General features: G+C 38.0%; 1 protein-coding gene across 9 annotated transcripts in view; it reads left to right on the top strand.

The window, feature by feature from the left end:
* The window catches only part of UBE2D3 (ubiquitin conjugating enzyme E2 D3), a 68654-nt gene that overhangs the window by 335 nt on the left and 55461 nt on the right, over positions 1-12858 (top strand). For 5 of the 9 annotated variants that reach the window (XM_081483738.1, XM_081483724.1, XM_081483718.1 and 2 more), the window contains exon 2: positions 12655-12849. In XM_081483738.1, the coding sequence (XP_081339864.1) occupies positions 12784-12849 (66 nt within the window). In that variant the 5' untranslated portion in view covers positions 12655-12783. The remainder of the gene's footprint in view (positions 1-12654; positions 12850-12858) is intronic. The other 4 variants (XM_081483749.1, XM_081483727.1, XM_081483952.1 and 1 more) reach the window with 1 other exon arrangement.

The following is a 12858-nucleotide window of genomic DNA, read 5'->3' as shown; positions in this document are numbered from 1 at the left end:
GGCTATTTAGTGCCATCCTGCTTCGAGGCCTTGACTCAGACCAGACCCATTAGAGTCCTTACTTAGATATCTATTTTCAGTAGATAATTTTTCTGCATATCAATTTTTTTTTCGGTTAACTAAAACTGGGAAAGTGGTAAAAGAATATGAAGATTTAGTGTTTGCTTTATTTCATGTTGTAGGGCTTCTGCTACAAACTAAAGTATCCTTGGCCATCTTTTATTTTTGTTTAGGTTTATTAACCCCGAAAAAATAAAAAGCAAAAGAAGATAGCTTCAGTCCCTTGAAGCACTTTCCTTGACATGACTTTGTTTCATGTTTTTAAAGTAAAATATCCGAAGGAATGCACTTGCCAATTGCATGTTGTGTATTTGTATCTTAATACTCAGCCTCATTTCCTTTCTGAACCCTGCTTGACCAACAACATGGAACAATGAACTGCACAGGGTCCAGTATTTCACCTTGTATGACTTAAAACGTAACAACCAATTGTTAATATGTAAGTTTTTAAAAATTTTTCTTGGTATTTCATACTAAAGTGAAAAGGGAAGGAATTTTTTTTAAGCAACTTTTTTCATTCTCTGGGCTGTCTAAATTTAATATTTGTTATTGTCCTTCACTAAAAAAATAATCATCAGTCAGAGAATTAATTGAAATCTAGATAAATCGATTTTCTGTCATTTTACCCTGGTCAAAATTGTTAAAGTAAAATTATAATGGAAATTTATACCAAGGTATTTAGATACAGATTCATGTTCATGAGGTAGGGTAGTATAGAAGATGATATACAAGGTGATGATTGAAAGGTTAGTGTTTACATTCAGATTTCTTTCAGTTTACTCCTGGGAGCTTACTTTTGATTTAGTGGAAGAAGGACCCTGGAGCTTGTTTATCCTGAAAATGATGGTCTCAATGTCCTTGTCTTTAAGACTGTTCTTTTGGGAGGTGGTTGAGGCAGGGGGGTTTGAGGCAGTGGGCCCATTAGGGTTAAGAAAAGCTTAGAGAAGGCCACTAAATATTCGTTTCTTATTTAGAGACTTTGTTGTCTTGACAGGAGCAAAGCAAGCTGTGTTGAGTGAGATCCCTAAGGCCTCTAAGAAGTTTTTCTTTAAAGGATTAAAATGTATATACCTCAGTTAAGAGGTATATAATAAAATGCTCAAGTGGCAAATGACCAGTTCAATGTAACCAACACCCAGATCCACATATACAGAATACACCAAACACACCATAGAGTTTCTCTATGTCCCTACTAATCACATCCCCTTACCACTACCACCACTATTCTTGCTTTACATATTCTTACATCATATAAAATAAATTATCTTCTATGTAGTTAAATTATCCTCTATGTAGTTCTTTTATGACTGACTTCTTTGAGCAGTGGATAGCTGTTTTGCTATTTCCAAGCCGAAGAAATGCAGTGAATAGAAGTCTATATGGATGAAGCATTTTTCTTTTTTTGTCTTAAAATTTTAAGATGTGTAGACATACATTAGCTATTTCTGATGCATTAAATAATTACATCTATGTATATATATAATGTATAAAAGGAGATAGTTCCTAACCCCACCAATTAAAAAAACCCTTACTGTGCATTTTAGGGAACATTTTCTTACATTCCCTTTGCTTTAAATTTTAAGTCCTGTTTTGCTTTATTTTTTAATTTACATTTCATTTCCACCACCCTACCTTCTTGGCAGAACATAAAGTAGAGGAGCTGAAGGTAATTGTTACAAACAGAAGTGGCAGGCTTATCTGACCACCTTCTGATGTTGTTGTTAAGTTGCTAAGTCACCTCCAACTCTGTGACCCCATGGACTGCAACACACTAGGCTTTCCTGTCCTTCACTATCTCCTGGAGTTTGCTCAAACTCATCTCCATTGAGTTGGTGATGCCATCCAACCATCTCATGCTCTGTCACCCCATTCTCCTCCTGCTCTTAATCTTTCCCAGTATGTAATACTCAACAAAATGTGGGTTTTTAAAAATTAATTAATGTGGCCATGTCACATGGCATGAGGGATCCCCAACCAGAGATGAGACCCACACCCCCTACAGAAGCTCAGAGTCTTAACCACTGGACCACCAAGGACGTCCCAAAATCTGGTTTTATTATAAGTGTTTATTTCTTATATTTAGACCTCATCTTTAAAAGACTTAAAGTTATGATTAAAAAAAAGCCGGACAAAATAGTATGTGGATAAGGTTAAAGCAGTTATTAGTATTAAGAATTTGAGTGAGCAGACTTCCCTGGTGGTCCAGTGGCTGAGACTCTGCTTCCACTGCAGGGAGCATGGGTCCCATCTCTGGTTGGGGAACTAGGATCCCGCATGCTGTACAGCCCCAGGTTGGGGAGGGGAAGAGTGAGGATTAGTAATCCTTTGCTTGCTTTATGTCCTAGCTAGGCCCAAATTTCGACTTGCCTTACATGCTGTCCTAGAAACTCATCTAGTTCTGTGAATTCATATATGATAAGTAAATTGATACAGCCCAAATCTCTATTTCCAGCCCAGATTCTCTAGTACTAATCCCAAATGCCTCCTGGACATCTTTGGGCATCTTTGTCCATTTTTCTATTGCTTTGCTCATCTTTTTCATTGATTTATGTTTTCTGGATAATAATACATTGTAGGTTGTATTAGTTGCCTGTCATCTTCCAGTCCATGCCTTTTCTCTGGCCTTTGTTATGGTGTCTTTTCTTACACTGAAATTTAGTTTGAATGTAATCAGATTTATTCATTTTTTCCTGTATATTTTTTGCTTTGGGTGTCTGATTTAAGAAATCCTCTCCTAAAGAAAAGAAGTCATTTCCTACCTCAGAATCACAAAGATATTCACCTTTTTGCTAAAAATTGTAAACTTTTATTCTTCATATTCTATTCTTTTTTAAATCAACCTACTATTTTTGTGCATAAGGTAGAAATCTAATTTATTTATTTTATATATAAACAACTAATTGTTCTAGCAGCAACTATTAAATGGTGTGACTTTTCTTTTATAGTTTGTAATGTGATTGATTTCAAATCAGGTTTCCACACATTCATGGACTGTTTTTTCTTTTCCATTGGTCAGTTTGTATGACCTCTATTATATTACCACACTATCATAATTGCTACAGCTTTATTATAAGTGTTAATACCCAGCAAGATATTAACAATGGTTAATATTCACCTATTTCCTTGGAAATGCCAGATTCTTTCCTACTGTATATGAATTTCAGAGTCATTTTATTAAGTTTTATGAAAAACTTGAATGTTACTGAAAATTCACTAGGGCCTCAGTTTCTCCTCTGTAATATGCTGATAGTAATGGTTGTTATGACTAGATTTAATTAATTGTTTTAGTGTGTGTGCTTAATAAATGGTTATTATCATCAGTATCATCATCATCATCAATGAATGAGCATTTATTCTGGCTTTGAGATCTTAAATTCAGAAATCCTATCTTCTAACCACAACTTGCCATATTTGTTTATACATTGTCCACTCCGTTACTCCCTCTAACCTTATTCTTTGACTTCTTCAATATATTTAGTGTTGAAACCATTTCTATTTTTCTAGTCTGTCAGTTCATTCCTAGCTTTTTTTTTTCTCCCATTCCTCACAAAAGTTGCTCCAAATCTTCACCATTCTGTATTATTTACTTATTAAGCCTTCTAAGTTGATACTACCAGTCTTATTTTGTGCTCAGATGACCTTGATTTTTAGTTACTAGAGATTTTTTCCTCACCATCATCTCTGAATGTGGCTATATTCCTCCTGTACTTAGCATCTTCCCAGTCCCTATGTTCTAGAACTGATCCTCTAAAGACCTTGTTCCATCAGTTATCTTCCCTCAAATTTTCATTTTCTTTCTCTCTACTGGTCCTGTAAATTGGTGATTTCCAGGTTTTCACATTTCACCAACCAATACATTTTTAAATTAAGGAAATAAACATGGGTTTGCCAACTTTTTATTTTGTCAAGAAAAGATATTTTAAACAGTATCTGCTAAGTCGTTTCAGTCGTGTCCGACTCTTCATGACCCCATGGACTGCAGCCTACCAGGCTCTTCTGTCCATGGGATTTTCCAGGCAAGAGTACTGGAGTGGGGTGCCATTGCCTTCTCTGTTAAACAGTATAATAAACAGCAAAAACTGCCTAGCATCTACTACTGGAAAGTAGTATAGCATAATAGTTAAGATCACAAGATTCTGGAGCTAGACTCTTTGGACTAGAATTCTGGCTGTGCCAGGGTAGATTATGTAACCTATAAAATGAAGATAATACTTACCTCTGAAGGTTGTATTGTATATACTAATTCAGTGAGTTAATATATATGAAGCAATTGAAACAGTACCCGGCACATAGATGTGCACAATAGTGTTACCATTTGTCTTCATCATAATTATTACTTTTACATCACCATCAACACATCTTTTTTTCTTGTAGCCTCACCTTGTTTTGTTTTATACAGTGGTTGCTCTAGGGCTGCACAGTGTGTATGATAGTGCAGTGTGCTGCTGCTAATCACATATGGCTCTTGTGGAGGGGTGGATAATTAAGATTGCTCCAAGTATAAAATGCTTAAGGGGACCCCATGCTGATTTCTGGAGCTTTTTTCCTGTGTATCTCCCGCCTTTCTCTACTCTATAAAGATAACAAGTAGAGAGACAAAGAGTAGATTGTTCAAGTTTATAGAGAGAAAAAACACATTTCATGTGATGCATACAGAGATGAATGTGTTCGACTTGTCAGTAACAACTCTGGAAGCAAAAGGGTAATGAAGCAATGCTCCAAAATTCTGAAGGAAAATTACTTATAAATTAGAGTTCTGTACAGGCCATGCTGTTACTCAGATACAAGGCTAAAATAAATTATTTTCAATCCTAAAATGTCTCAAATATGCAGTCACGCATCCTTTCTAAAGAAATTAATGAAGGATGTGTACCACTTACATGACAAACCAAGAAGTAGGACATGTGATCAAGGAAATAACCCCAAAGTAAGAGAAAAGTAAAGCATTGCATATTGATAGACTGGAACAGTAAGATGAAATTAATGGGATACCTAACATGTTTGAATAGATTGAGAGGAGACTTACCCTCCTGGGCTCAAATGAATGATTATTACATGAACAACTAAGCAAATCTTTTTTAAAAAATTATTTAAATCTGTCAGTTTGTGTGTTAAAAAAATTTTAAGGGATAAACAAAACTTTTTTTAAAAGAGGATTTTGATTTTGGTGTTTGGCGTTTTTATACTTCCCCTTTCTTTTGAGGAACCACGTTTTAACTGCCCTGCCTTACCCACAGCGTTAAGAGGAAATGCAGCAAACTGGAAATAAAAGCAAAACTAGAGAAACAAAACTGGTATTTTAAAATTAATAACAAATGGTAAAACTTTAAAAATCATTTTCCGTAATACTTGTGGTACTTAAAACAAGCAATATACACAAGCACCTAATAGAAAATTCCTAGAGACATGGTAGAGTGAACTTGGAAAAAAGGCTTTCTATCCTATAATTCTATGAGTGTGTATTGAGATGCCACTTTTGCAGTCATTGACTAGGAAAAGATTATAATTTAAAAGTAAATACCGGAGAAGGAAATGGCAAACCACTCCAGTATTCTTGCCTGGAGAATTCCATGGACAGAGGAGCCTGGCGGGCTATAGTCCATGGGCTCGCAAAGAGTTGGACACAGCTACGACTAATACACACATAGAGATCAAAATAACAGTGGCTTAAATAAAATACATTACTTTGTTTAAAAAATAATAGATACAAAATCTATGCAGATAGCTTTATTCTATATAGATCTTTGAAGTTTTTTTTAGAAGCCATCTTTTCGCCTTAGAAACTCCATGCTTACTGTAATCTTATTTATTTGGCAGCGCTGGGTCTTAGTTGTGGCACGTGCTTGGGCTTCCCTAGTTGCGGCACAAAGGCATTTCTCTAGTTGTGGCATGCTCCCTGCACTGGAAGCTTGGCGTCTTAACCACTGAACTGCCAGGGAAGTCCCAAGAAATCCACTTTAAATATAAAGACACAGACAGGTTAAAGTAAAAGAATGGAGAAAGATCTACTATGCTAATACTAATCAAAAGAAAACTGTAGTTGCTGTACTCAGACAAAACAGACTTCAAAACAAGGAAAATTATCAGCGATAGGAAAGGGCATTACATAAAGAGGTCAGTGCTTCAAAAAGATAAACCAGCCTTTAATGTGTGTGTCTGACAACAGAGCGTTAAAGCAGCTAAGGCAAAACCTGATAGAACTGCAAGGAGAAATAGACAAATGCACTGTTACAGCTGGAGACTTCATCACCCCTCTTTTAATAAGTAATAGATCTAGCAGGCAGAAAATGAGTGAGGATTATTCAGTAGTTGAACTGTGTAGTACCATCAGTCAATTGGATCTAATTGACAGCTATAGAATATTTTACACAGCAGCAGCAGAACACACATTCTTCTTTAGAAAGATAGACATTTGTCAGTATAAAAAATAACTTGTATGCAAAAAGATATAAACATAGTTAAAATTAATAGACATAGACTAAATTTTAAAAAATTTATATGATGAAGTTTAACATCTTTAATATTAAAAGAACTCTTTAAAATTCACATCAAGGGAACAAGCAGTTCTATAGAAAATGGGTGGGCAAAGAATATGAATTCAGCAAAGAATAAATCCAAATGTGAAAAGTTGCTCAAAATCAGAGGAAATCAGGATAATGCAAGTAAAAGTGATGAGACGCCAAATTCAGGCCTATATAATAGATTGGCAAACCATTAGTTAGCTAGTGTTTATTAGGTGCCTATTGTGTGAGGGGCACTTGGCTAAGCACAGACGTACTTTAGTGCTCACCAAATCATTGTGAAGCAGATCTTATCCCTGTTTTACAGTTGAAGAAAGAGGATCAGATAGGTAAATTAATTAGACAGAAATCACATAAAGGAAACTTGGGAAATACTAGAACTATTTTTCTTTTTCTTTTTGAGGAGTAATTCATTCAATTGGTAGTGTGTGTGTGTGTGTGTGTGTGTGTGTGTGTGTGTGTGTGTGTATCTAGATAGATAGGTATTTATGTTTTGAGTTGAAGCTTCCCCCCACTTCTCTCTCATCCACCCATTTCCTGTGCTAATACTACCTGTCTCGCAACCACTTTATTAGTTTCTCATGTATTTCCCATAGCTTTTTTATATGTTTATTCTCATTTTTTTAGAAAAAAGAAACAAAGGTTATAATAATGGGCTATATTTGATAACTCAGTTATTTAAGTAGCTCATAATGAGAGTCCTCATCGTTTTAACAGCTGCATGGTATTCCACTGCGAATAAATTCCACTACAGGAATGCCAGAGTTTATTTTACCAACCCTTTACAATGGATATTTGCTTTGATTTCAATCTTTTGGCTTTGAAAACAATATGGTAATGCATAATACTGTGTATACTTTTGTCTCACATGTTCAAGATTTCACAGAAATAAGGTTGTTCCATACATTTGTATGTATGTGTGATTTTGCTGGATATTGCCAGATTTTCCTGTGTTATATAAACAAGAGTGCACCCACAGTATTTTCATTAGAATATGTTATTGAACTTTTGGATGTGGGACTGATAAGTGAAAATGTTTAATCTTAGTGTAGTTTTACTGTGCATTTCTCCTATTATGAAATTAAGTGAGAATCTTTTCAGACTGGGCAAATGTTAAATGACCAATAGCACCTGTTGCCAGTTGGAATCCAAGTGAAAAGTTTTGTTATACAGTGCTGGTATAAATCGGAGAAGGCAATGGCACCCCACTCCAGTACTCTTGCCTGGAAAATCCCATGGATGGAGGAGCCTGGTAGGCTACCGTCCATGGGGTCGCTAAGAGTCGGACACGACTGAGCGACTTCACTTTCACTTTTCCCTTTCATGCACTGGAGAAGGAAATGGCAACCCACTCCAGTATTCTTGCCTAGAGAATCCCAGGGATGGCGGAGCCTGGCGGGCTGCCGTCTATGGGGTCGCACAGAGTCGGACACGACTGAAGTGACTTAGCAGCAGCAGCAGCAGCTGGTATAAATGGGCTTCCCAGGTGGTGCTAGTGGTAAAGAACCCACCTGCCAGTGCAGGGGACATAAGGATGCAAGTTTGATCCCTGAGTTGGGAAGAGCCCCTGGAGGAGGGCACGACAACCAACTCCAGTTTTCTTGCCTGGAGAATCCCCACGGACAGAGGAGCCTGGCGGGCCACAGTCCATAGGGTCGCAAAGAGATGGACATGACTGAAGTAACTTAGCACACATGCACACTGGTATAAATGTGAAGTTTTTCAACCGGTTTGCAAAACAGTCTGGCAACCTGTGTTAAAATGTTTTAAACTAGAAATATCTTTTGTTCTAGCTGTATCTTTCTTGGGAATCTGTCTAATAGGTGTAAAATATGTAAGTGAAAGTTGCTCCGTCATGTCCAACTCTTTGTGACTGCATGGATATACAGTCCATGGAATTCTCCAGGCCAGAATACTGGAGTGGGTAGCCGTGCCCTTCTTCAGGGCATCTTCCCAACCCAGGGATTGAACGCAGGTCTCCCGCATTGTGGGCGGATTCTTTGCCAGCTGAGCCACCAGGGAAGCCAAGAATACTGAAGTGGGTAGCTTATCCCTTCTGCAGCAGATCTTCCTGACCCAGGAATCAAACCATGGTCTCCTGCATTGCAGGTGGATTCTTTACCAGCTGAGCTACAAGGGAAGCCCTTAAAATGTGTAAGGATCTATCTATAAGAATATTCATTGTAGCATCATCCATAGTATCTAAAAACAAGTAGCAAAGTGAAAGCTCATTAATAGGAAAATGGTTGAGTGAGTTACAGTTTTGTATCCAACAAAAGGAATAAATTAAAGCAGTATGAGTTGAATTGTGATTTCCACAAGATACTACTGCTAAATAAGAAAAAGCAACATGAAGAAAAGTGTGTATAATGTGATCCCAGTCTGTAAGTCAGCAGCAGCAGCACACATAAATGTTAGCATATTTGTGTGTGTGTATGTTTACACTCAAAATATTTATATTTGTAGATACATATATATACACACAAGTGTATTTGTATATAACTGTATGGGGGAAATAATGGAAAATACATATTACTTGGGATATAGGTTTGGTTGCTTAAAGGCCAACATAATAATAACTTAAGATGAAAGTTTGTTTTTTTCTCTTGTAACATTTCAGAGATAATCAGTTCACAATGGATACAGCAGCATCAGGTGTTAGGGATACACCCTCATTCTAGCTTGTTAATCTGCTATACTCAATATGTGGCTTCTATTTCATGGCCTAAGATGGTTGTTTCACCTCCTGCCAAGATATATCTGGGAATGGAAAATGGAAAAACAATATACCTCTTCTTTTTAAGGGCATGTCGCAGAAGTTTGCAGCCATCATTTCCTCTTTTGGCCAAAATGTAGTTGCATGGCCAGACCTCCTAGGGAGGCTAGGAAATATAGTCCTTGCCTGACTGGCAAGGTACTAAGTCAAAACTTGGGAGTTGTAATACTAAAGGAAGAGAAGAAGAAAGGACATTGAGAGACAATAGCAGTCTCTGCCACAGCAGACTAGATTATCTTCCTGCATTACAAGTCAACCACAAATTTAATGGCTAAAGTCGATAATGATTTATTATTTCTCACCATTCTGTGTTTTGACTAGAAAGTTTTTCTCTTGTTTCTTCTGGGCGCATTCACGTGGCTCTCTTCACATGGTCTTTCATTCCAGACTTATTCACAGCATAGAGACCCAGGGCAGTGTTGCAGAAGGTGAAAAAGGAAGCTGTAAAGCCTCTCTGGGCCTCATCCACAGAAGTTGCACCAAGTCACAGCTACTGCATTTGGTAGTCAGAATAAGTCACAAGGAAGGCTAGCCTAGATTCAAGAAGTGGGGAAATAAAGTACCTTTTGATAGTTAAAGTGGCAAAGGCACATTGCAAAGAGGCACGAACAAAAGTGGCATGATACACTGGGAACAAATATTGTAACAATCAAACATATGACAATTTTACACTTTCATGTATATGTAAATTTTTGTCCACATAGTCAAATAAATATAAATAAATATAATTAGTTAAGCAAATTCATGGTGTGCAGATACAAATAGGACCACATCACTCTCTTACTTATTATTGCTTTACAGATTAAAGCCCAAGCCCCTTGGCTTGTACCATTTCTCCTATATTACACTATCTCCCAGGATATGTAATGAAAACCAAGCAGAAAGATAAGTCATTTCTAGCTGAAGTGGTTGGGCTTCAAGTTAGTTGTGGAATCTGAACCAGGCCTTGAAGGAAGTGTTTGAATTGATAGAGAGGGTCAAGTAGGCATAATTGGTAGTTCCCAGTCTTATTAGGACTACCCTTTTAAAAAACTGAAATACAGCATACTGCAGAAATAAGTGCAGTATCTATCGTAAGTAAAAATATCTCTCTATCCACCACCCAGGAAATAGAATATTACAAGTTACATAGAAACCTCTTATGTGACATCCCAATAACTATACTGCCCAACCTCTTCTCCAGATGTAACCACTCATACTAACTTACAACCATAGATTCATTTTGAATCATACATGAATGAAATTATATGTACATTTCACCATTATATTTGTACGGTTTATCTAAGTTGTTTGTAGAAGTAGTTTGTTCATATTCATTGTTATATTCCATTTGTGGATAAGCTGTCTATCCATTCTGTTGTAGCTATTTGAGTTGTTTCTACTTTGGGGCTGTGTGTGCATGCGTGTGTGCTAAATTGCTTCAGTTATGACCGACTCTGTGCGACCCTATGGACAGTGGGCAGATAAAGTAGATTTGTAGTACTAATTAAATGCTCAGTTCTCCCAGTTTTCTTACACTAAGGTTAGGCTTGATGAGGAAGGAGTAGGATCCTGAGACATCGAATGGGGACAGTTGGGCAGACAAGAATGAAGCTTTGGGGCAGCTCTCTCATAAGTTGATTCCTGTAGTCCTCAGAATTGACCCTCACCACCTCCCAGCTCCTCCAGGCAAATCCTGGCATAGCATCCCCATCAGAGAAGTATGCAGCTTGCTCTGGCAAGTGATAACGTACAGAAGAATTAAATATCTTGTTGTTTTGACCAGTGAGAACCTGAGGAGTTAAATTTGAAGCATCTCATCCAAGTCACAGACTTGGTACTTCTTGATGGGGAGAGATTTGGTCCCTTGAAGGAAGAACCCTGCAATGCAGCCACAGTGGTATGACCATTAATCTTCTCCAGGCCCAGTGATTCCCAAACTTGTCTGGACATAAGAACACCTTAGAATTCTAAAGCCAAGGATACACTCCAGGCCAGTTAACTCATAATTTCTGGGGGTGAGAGACGGGCCTGCCTTTGTATTTTTTAAGCTCCCCCAGTAATTCCAGGGAGCAAGTTAGGGAATCATTGCCCTAATCCTTCTCCAGTGTCTATTTATTGGTTAGAATAGGGGCCCCTAAGAAAGTCGAGTGACAGATGGAATCCTGGCCTGAGTCTGGCTAACAGCCCAGAGAGACCCATACTGGTTACTTCTCCAACCCCAGATGTGTGGTAAGAATAAATACCTTTTAATAACTGAAGCAATCTTCATTTTAATTTCCTGACCAATGGAGTGAGTATTGTTATGGTAGGTAGGACTAGACAGAAGTTCAGAACTGGTTGTTACCACTCCCTCTCAAGACAGTAAAAGAAAAGCAGTACAGAGGTTAGTGCCCCTGTGCTGTCATGGCAACTGATACCATATTCCCATTTAAATTCCCTGTGTGATCACCAGATTGATCATGGAGATGACCGTGTAAAAACCAGATGGGTAGTGAAAGATGACAGTGGATTATTACAGAGCTTAATCAGGTGTGGGGTGGGGGTGGGGGGCAACTGCAGTTGTTCCAGCTGTGGTATCTTCATTGGAAGAAGTTAGTATAGACTTTGACATGATACATAGGTATTGATCTGGAAATGTACCCTGCCCCCCACTCCCACCTTTTTAATCAGTAAAGAAAATCCAAAGCATATTGCACTTAAATGACAGGGACAACAGTAAACCCTAACTGTCTTGTCTCAGGGCTATGTCAACATCCCTGTTTTTCTGTGGTATAAAGGGACCTTGATCATATCACTGTGCCGTAGAATATCATACTAGTCTATTATAGCAATGAAATTATGTTAAATGAACCTAATGAGAAAGGAGTAGCAAGCATTCAGCATGATTTGATAAGACGTATGCCTGCCAGAAGATGCAGCGATAAACCCAGGACTGCACCAAGTTTCTCGGGTTGCAGCGTCCGGAGACATGTTTGAATATTCATTCAAATAAGTGATGGTTAGTTGTGTTTCCTATCACTGCAACAAAGGGAAAGGAAAAAAGATGTAGCAGACTTTTGGGGGTTCTGCAGGCAACAGAATAAAGCACATTTGGGTGACCTGCTCTAACCTGTTTTCTGAGTAACCGTAAGACTGCAAGTTTTGAGGGGGGCCTTGTGATTAGGCAGGTCCAATGGTACTAGAAGTTCACGTGGTAAGAGATATTAAATGAAGGCTTAGGTAAGTTCCAACGGGAATTACAACACAGACCCTTTGGTTTGGAAATAAAGACATATCTTCCTCAGCCAACAACATTTTGTTTTGTTTCTTTGAAAGGCAGCTCCAGATTTGCTCCTGCTACCTGGTAGAATGGAACACCGACCATGGGACATCAAGTGACCGCATGAATAATCAAACCACCCATCGTAAACTGATGTTAGCTGATTCACCAAACCATACAGCTGGATGAGCACAGAAGCAGTCCACTCCCCGTTAGACTGGGAACTGGCTACAACTAAACTAAATGAGCAGGTGACTCAG

The sequence above is a fragment of the Giraffa tippelskirchi genome, chromosome 1, assembly GCF_054371585.1.
Source record: "Giraffa tippelskirchi isolate mGirTip1 chromosome 1, T2T-mGirTip1v1.2.pri, whole genome shotgun sequence".
Classification (NCBI taxonomy): Eukaryota; Metazoa; Chordata; class Mammalia; order Artiodactyla; family Giraffidae; genus Giraffa; species Giraffa tippelskirchi.
Note: the sequence above shows the minus strand (reverse complement) of the source record. Positions and strands in the feature narration are given on the sequence as shown.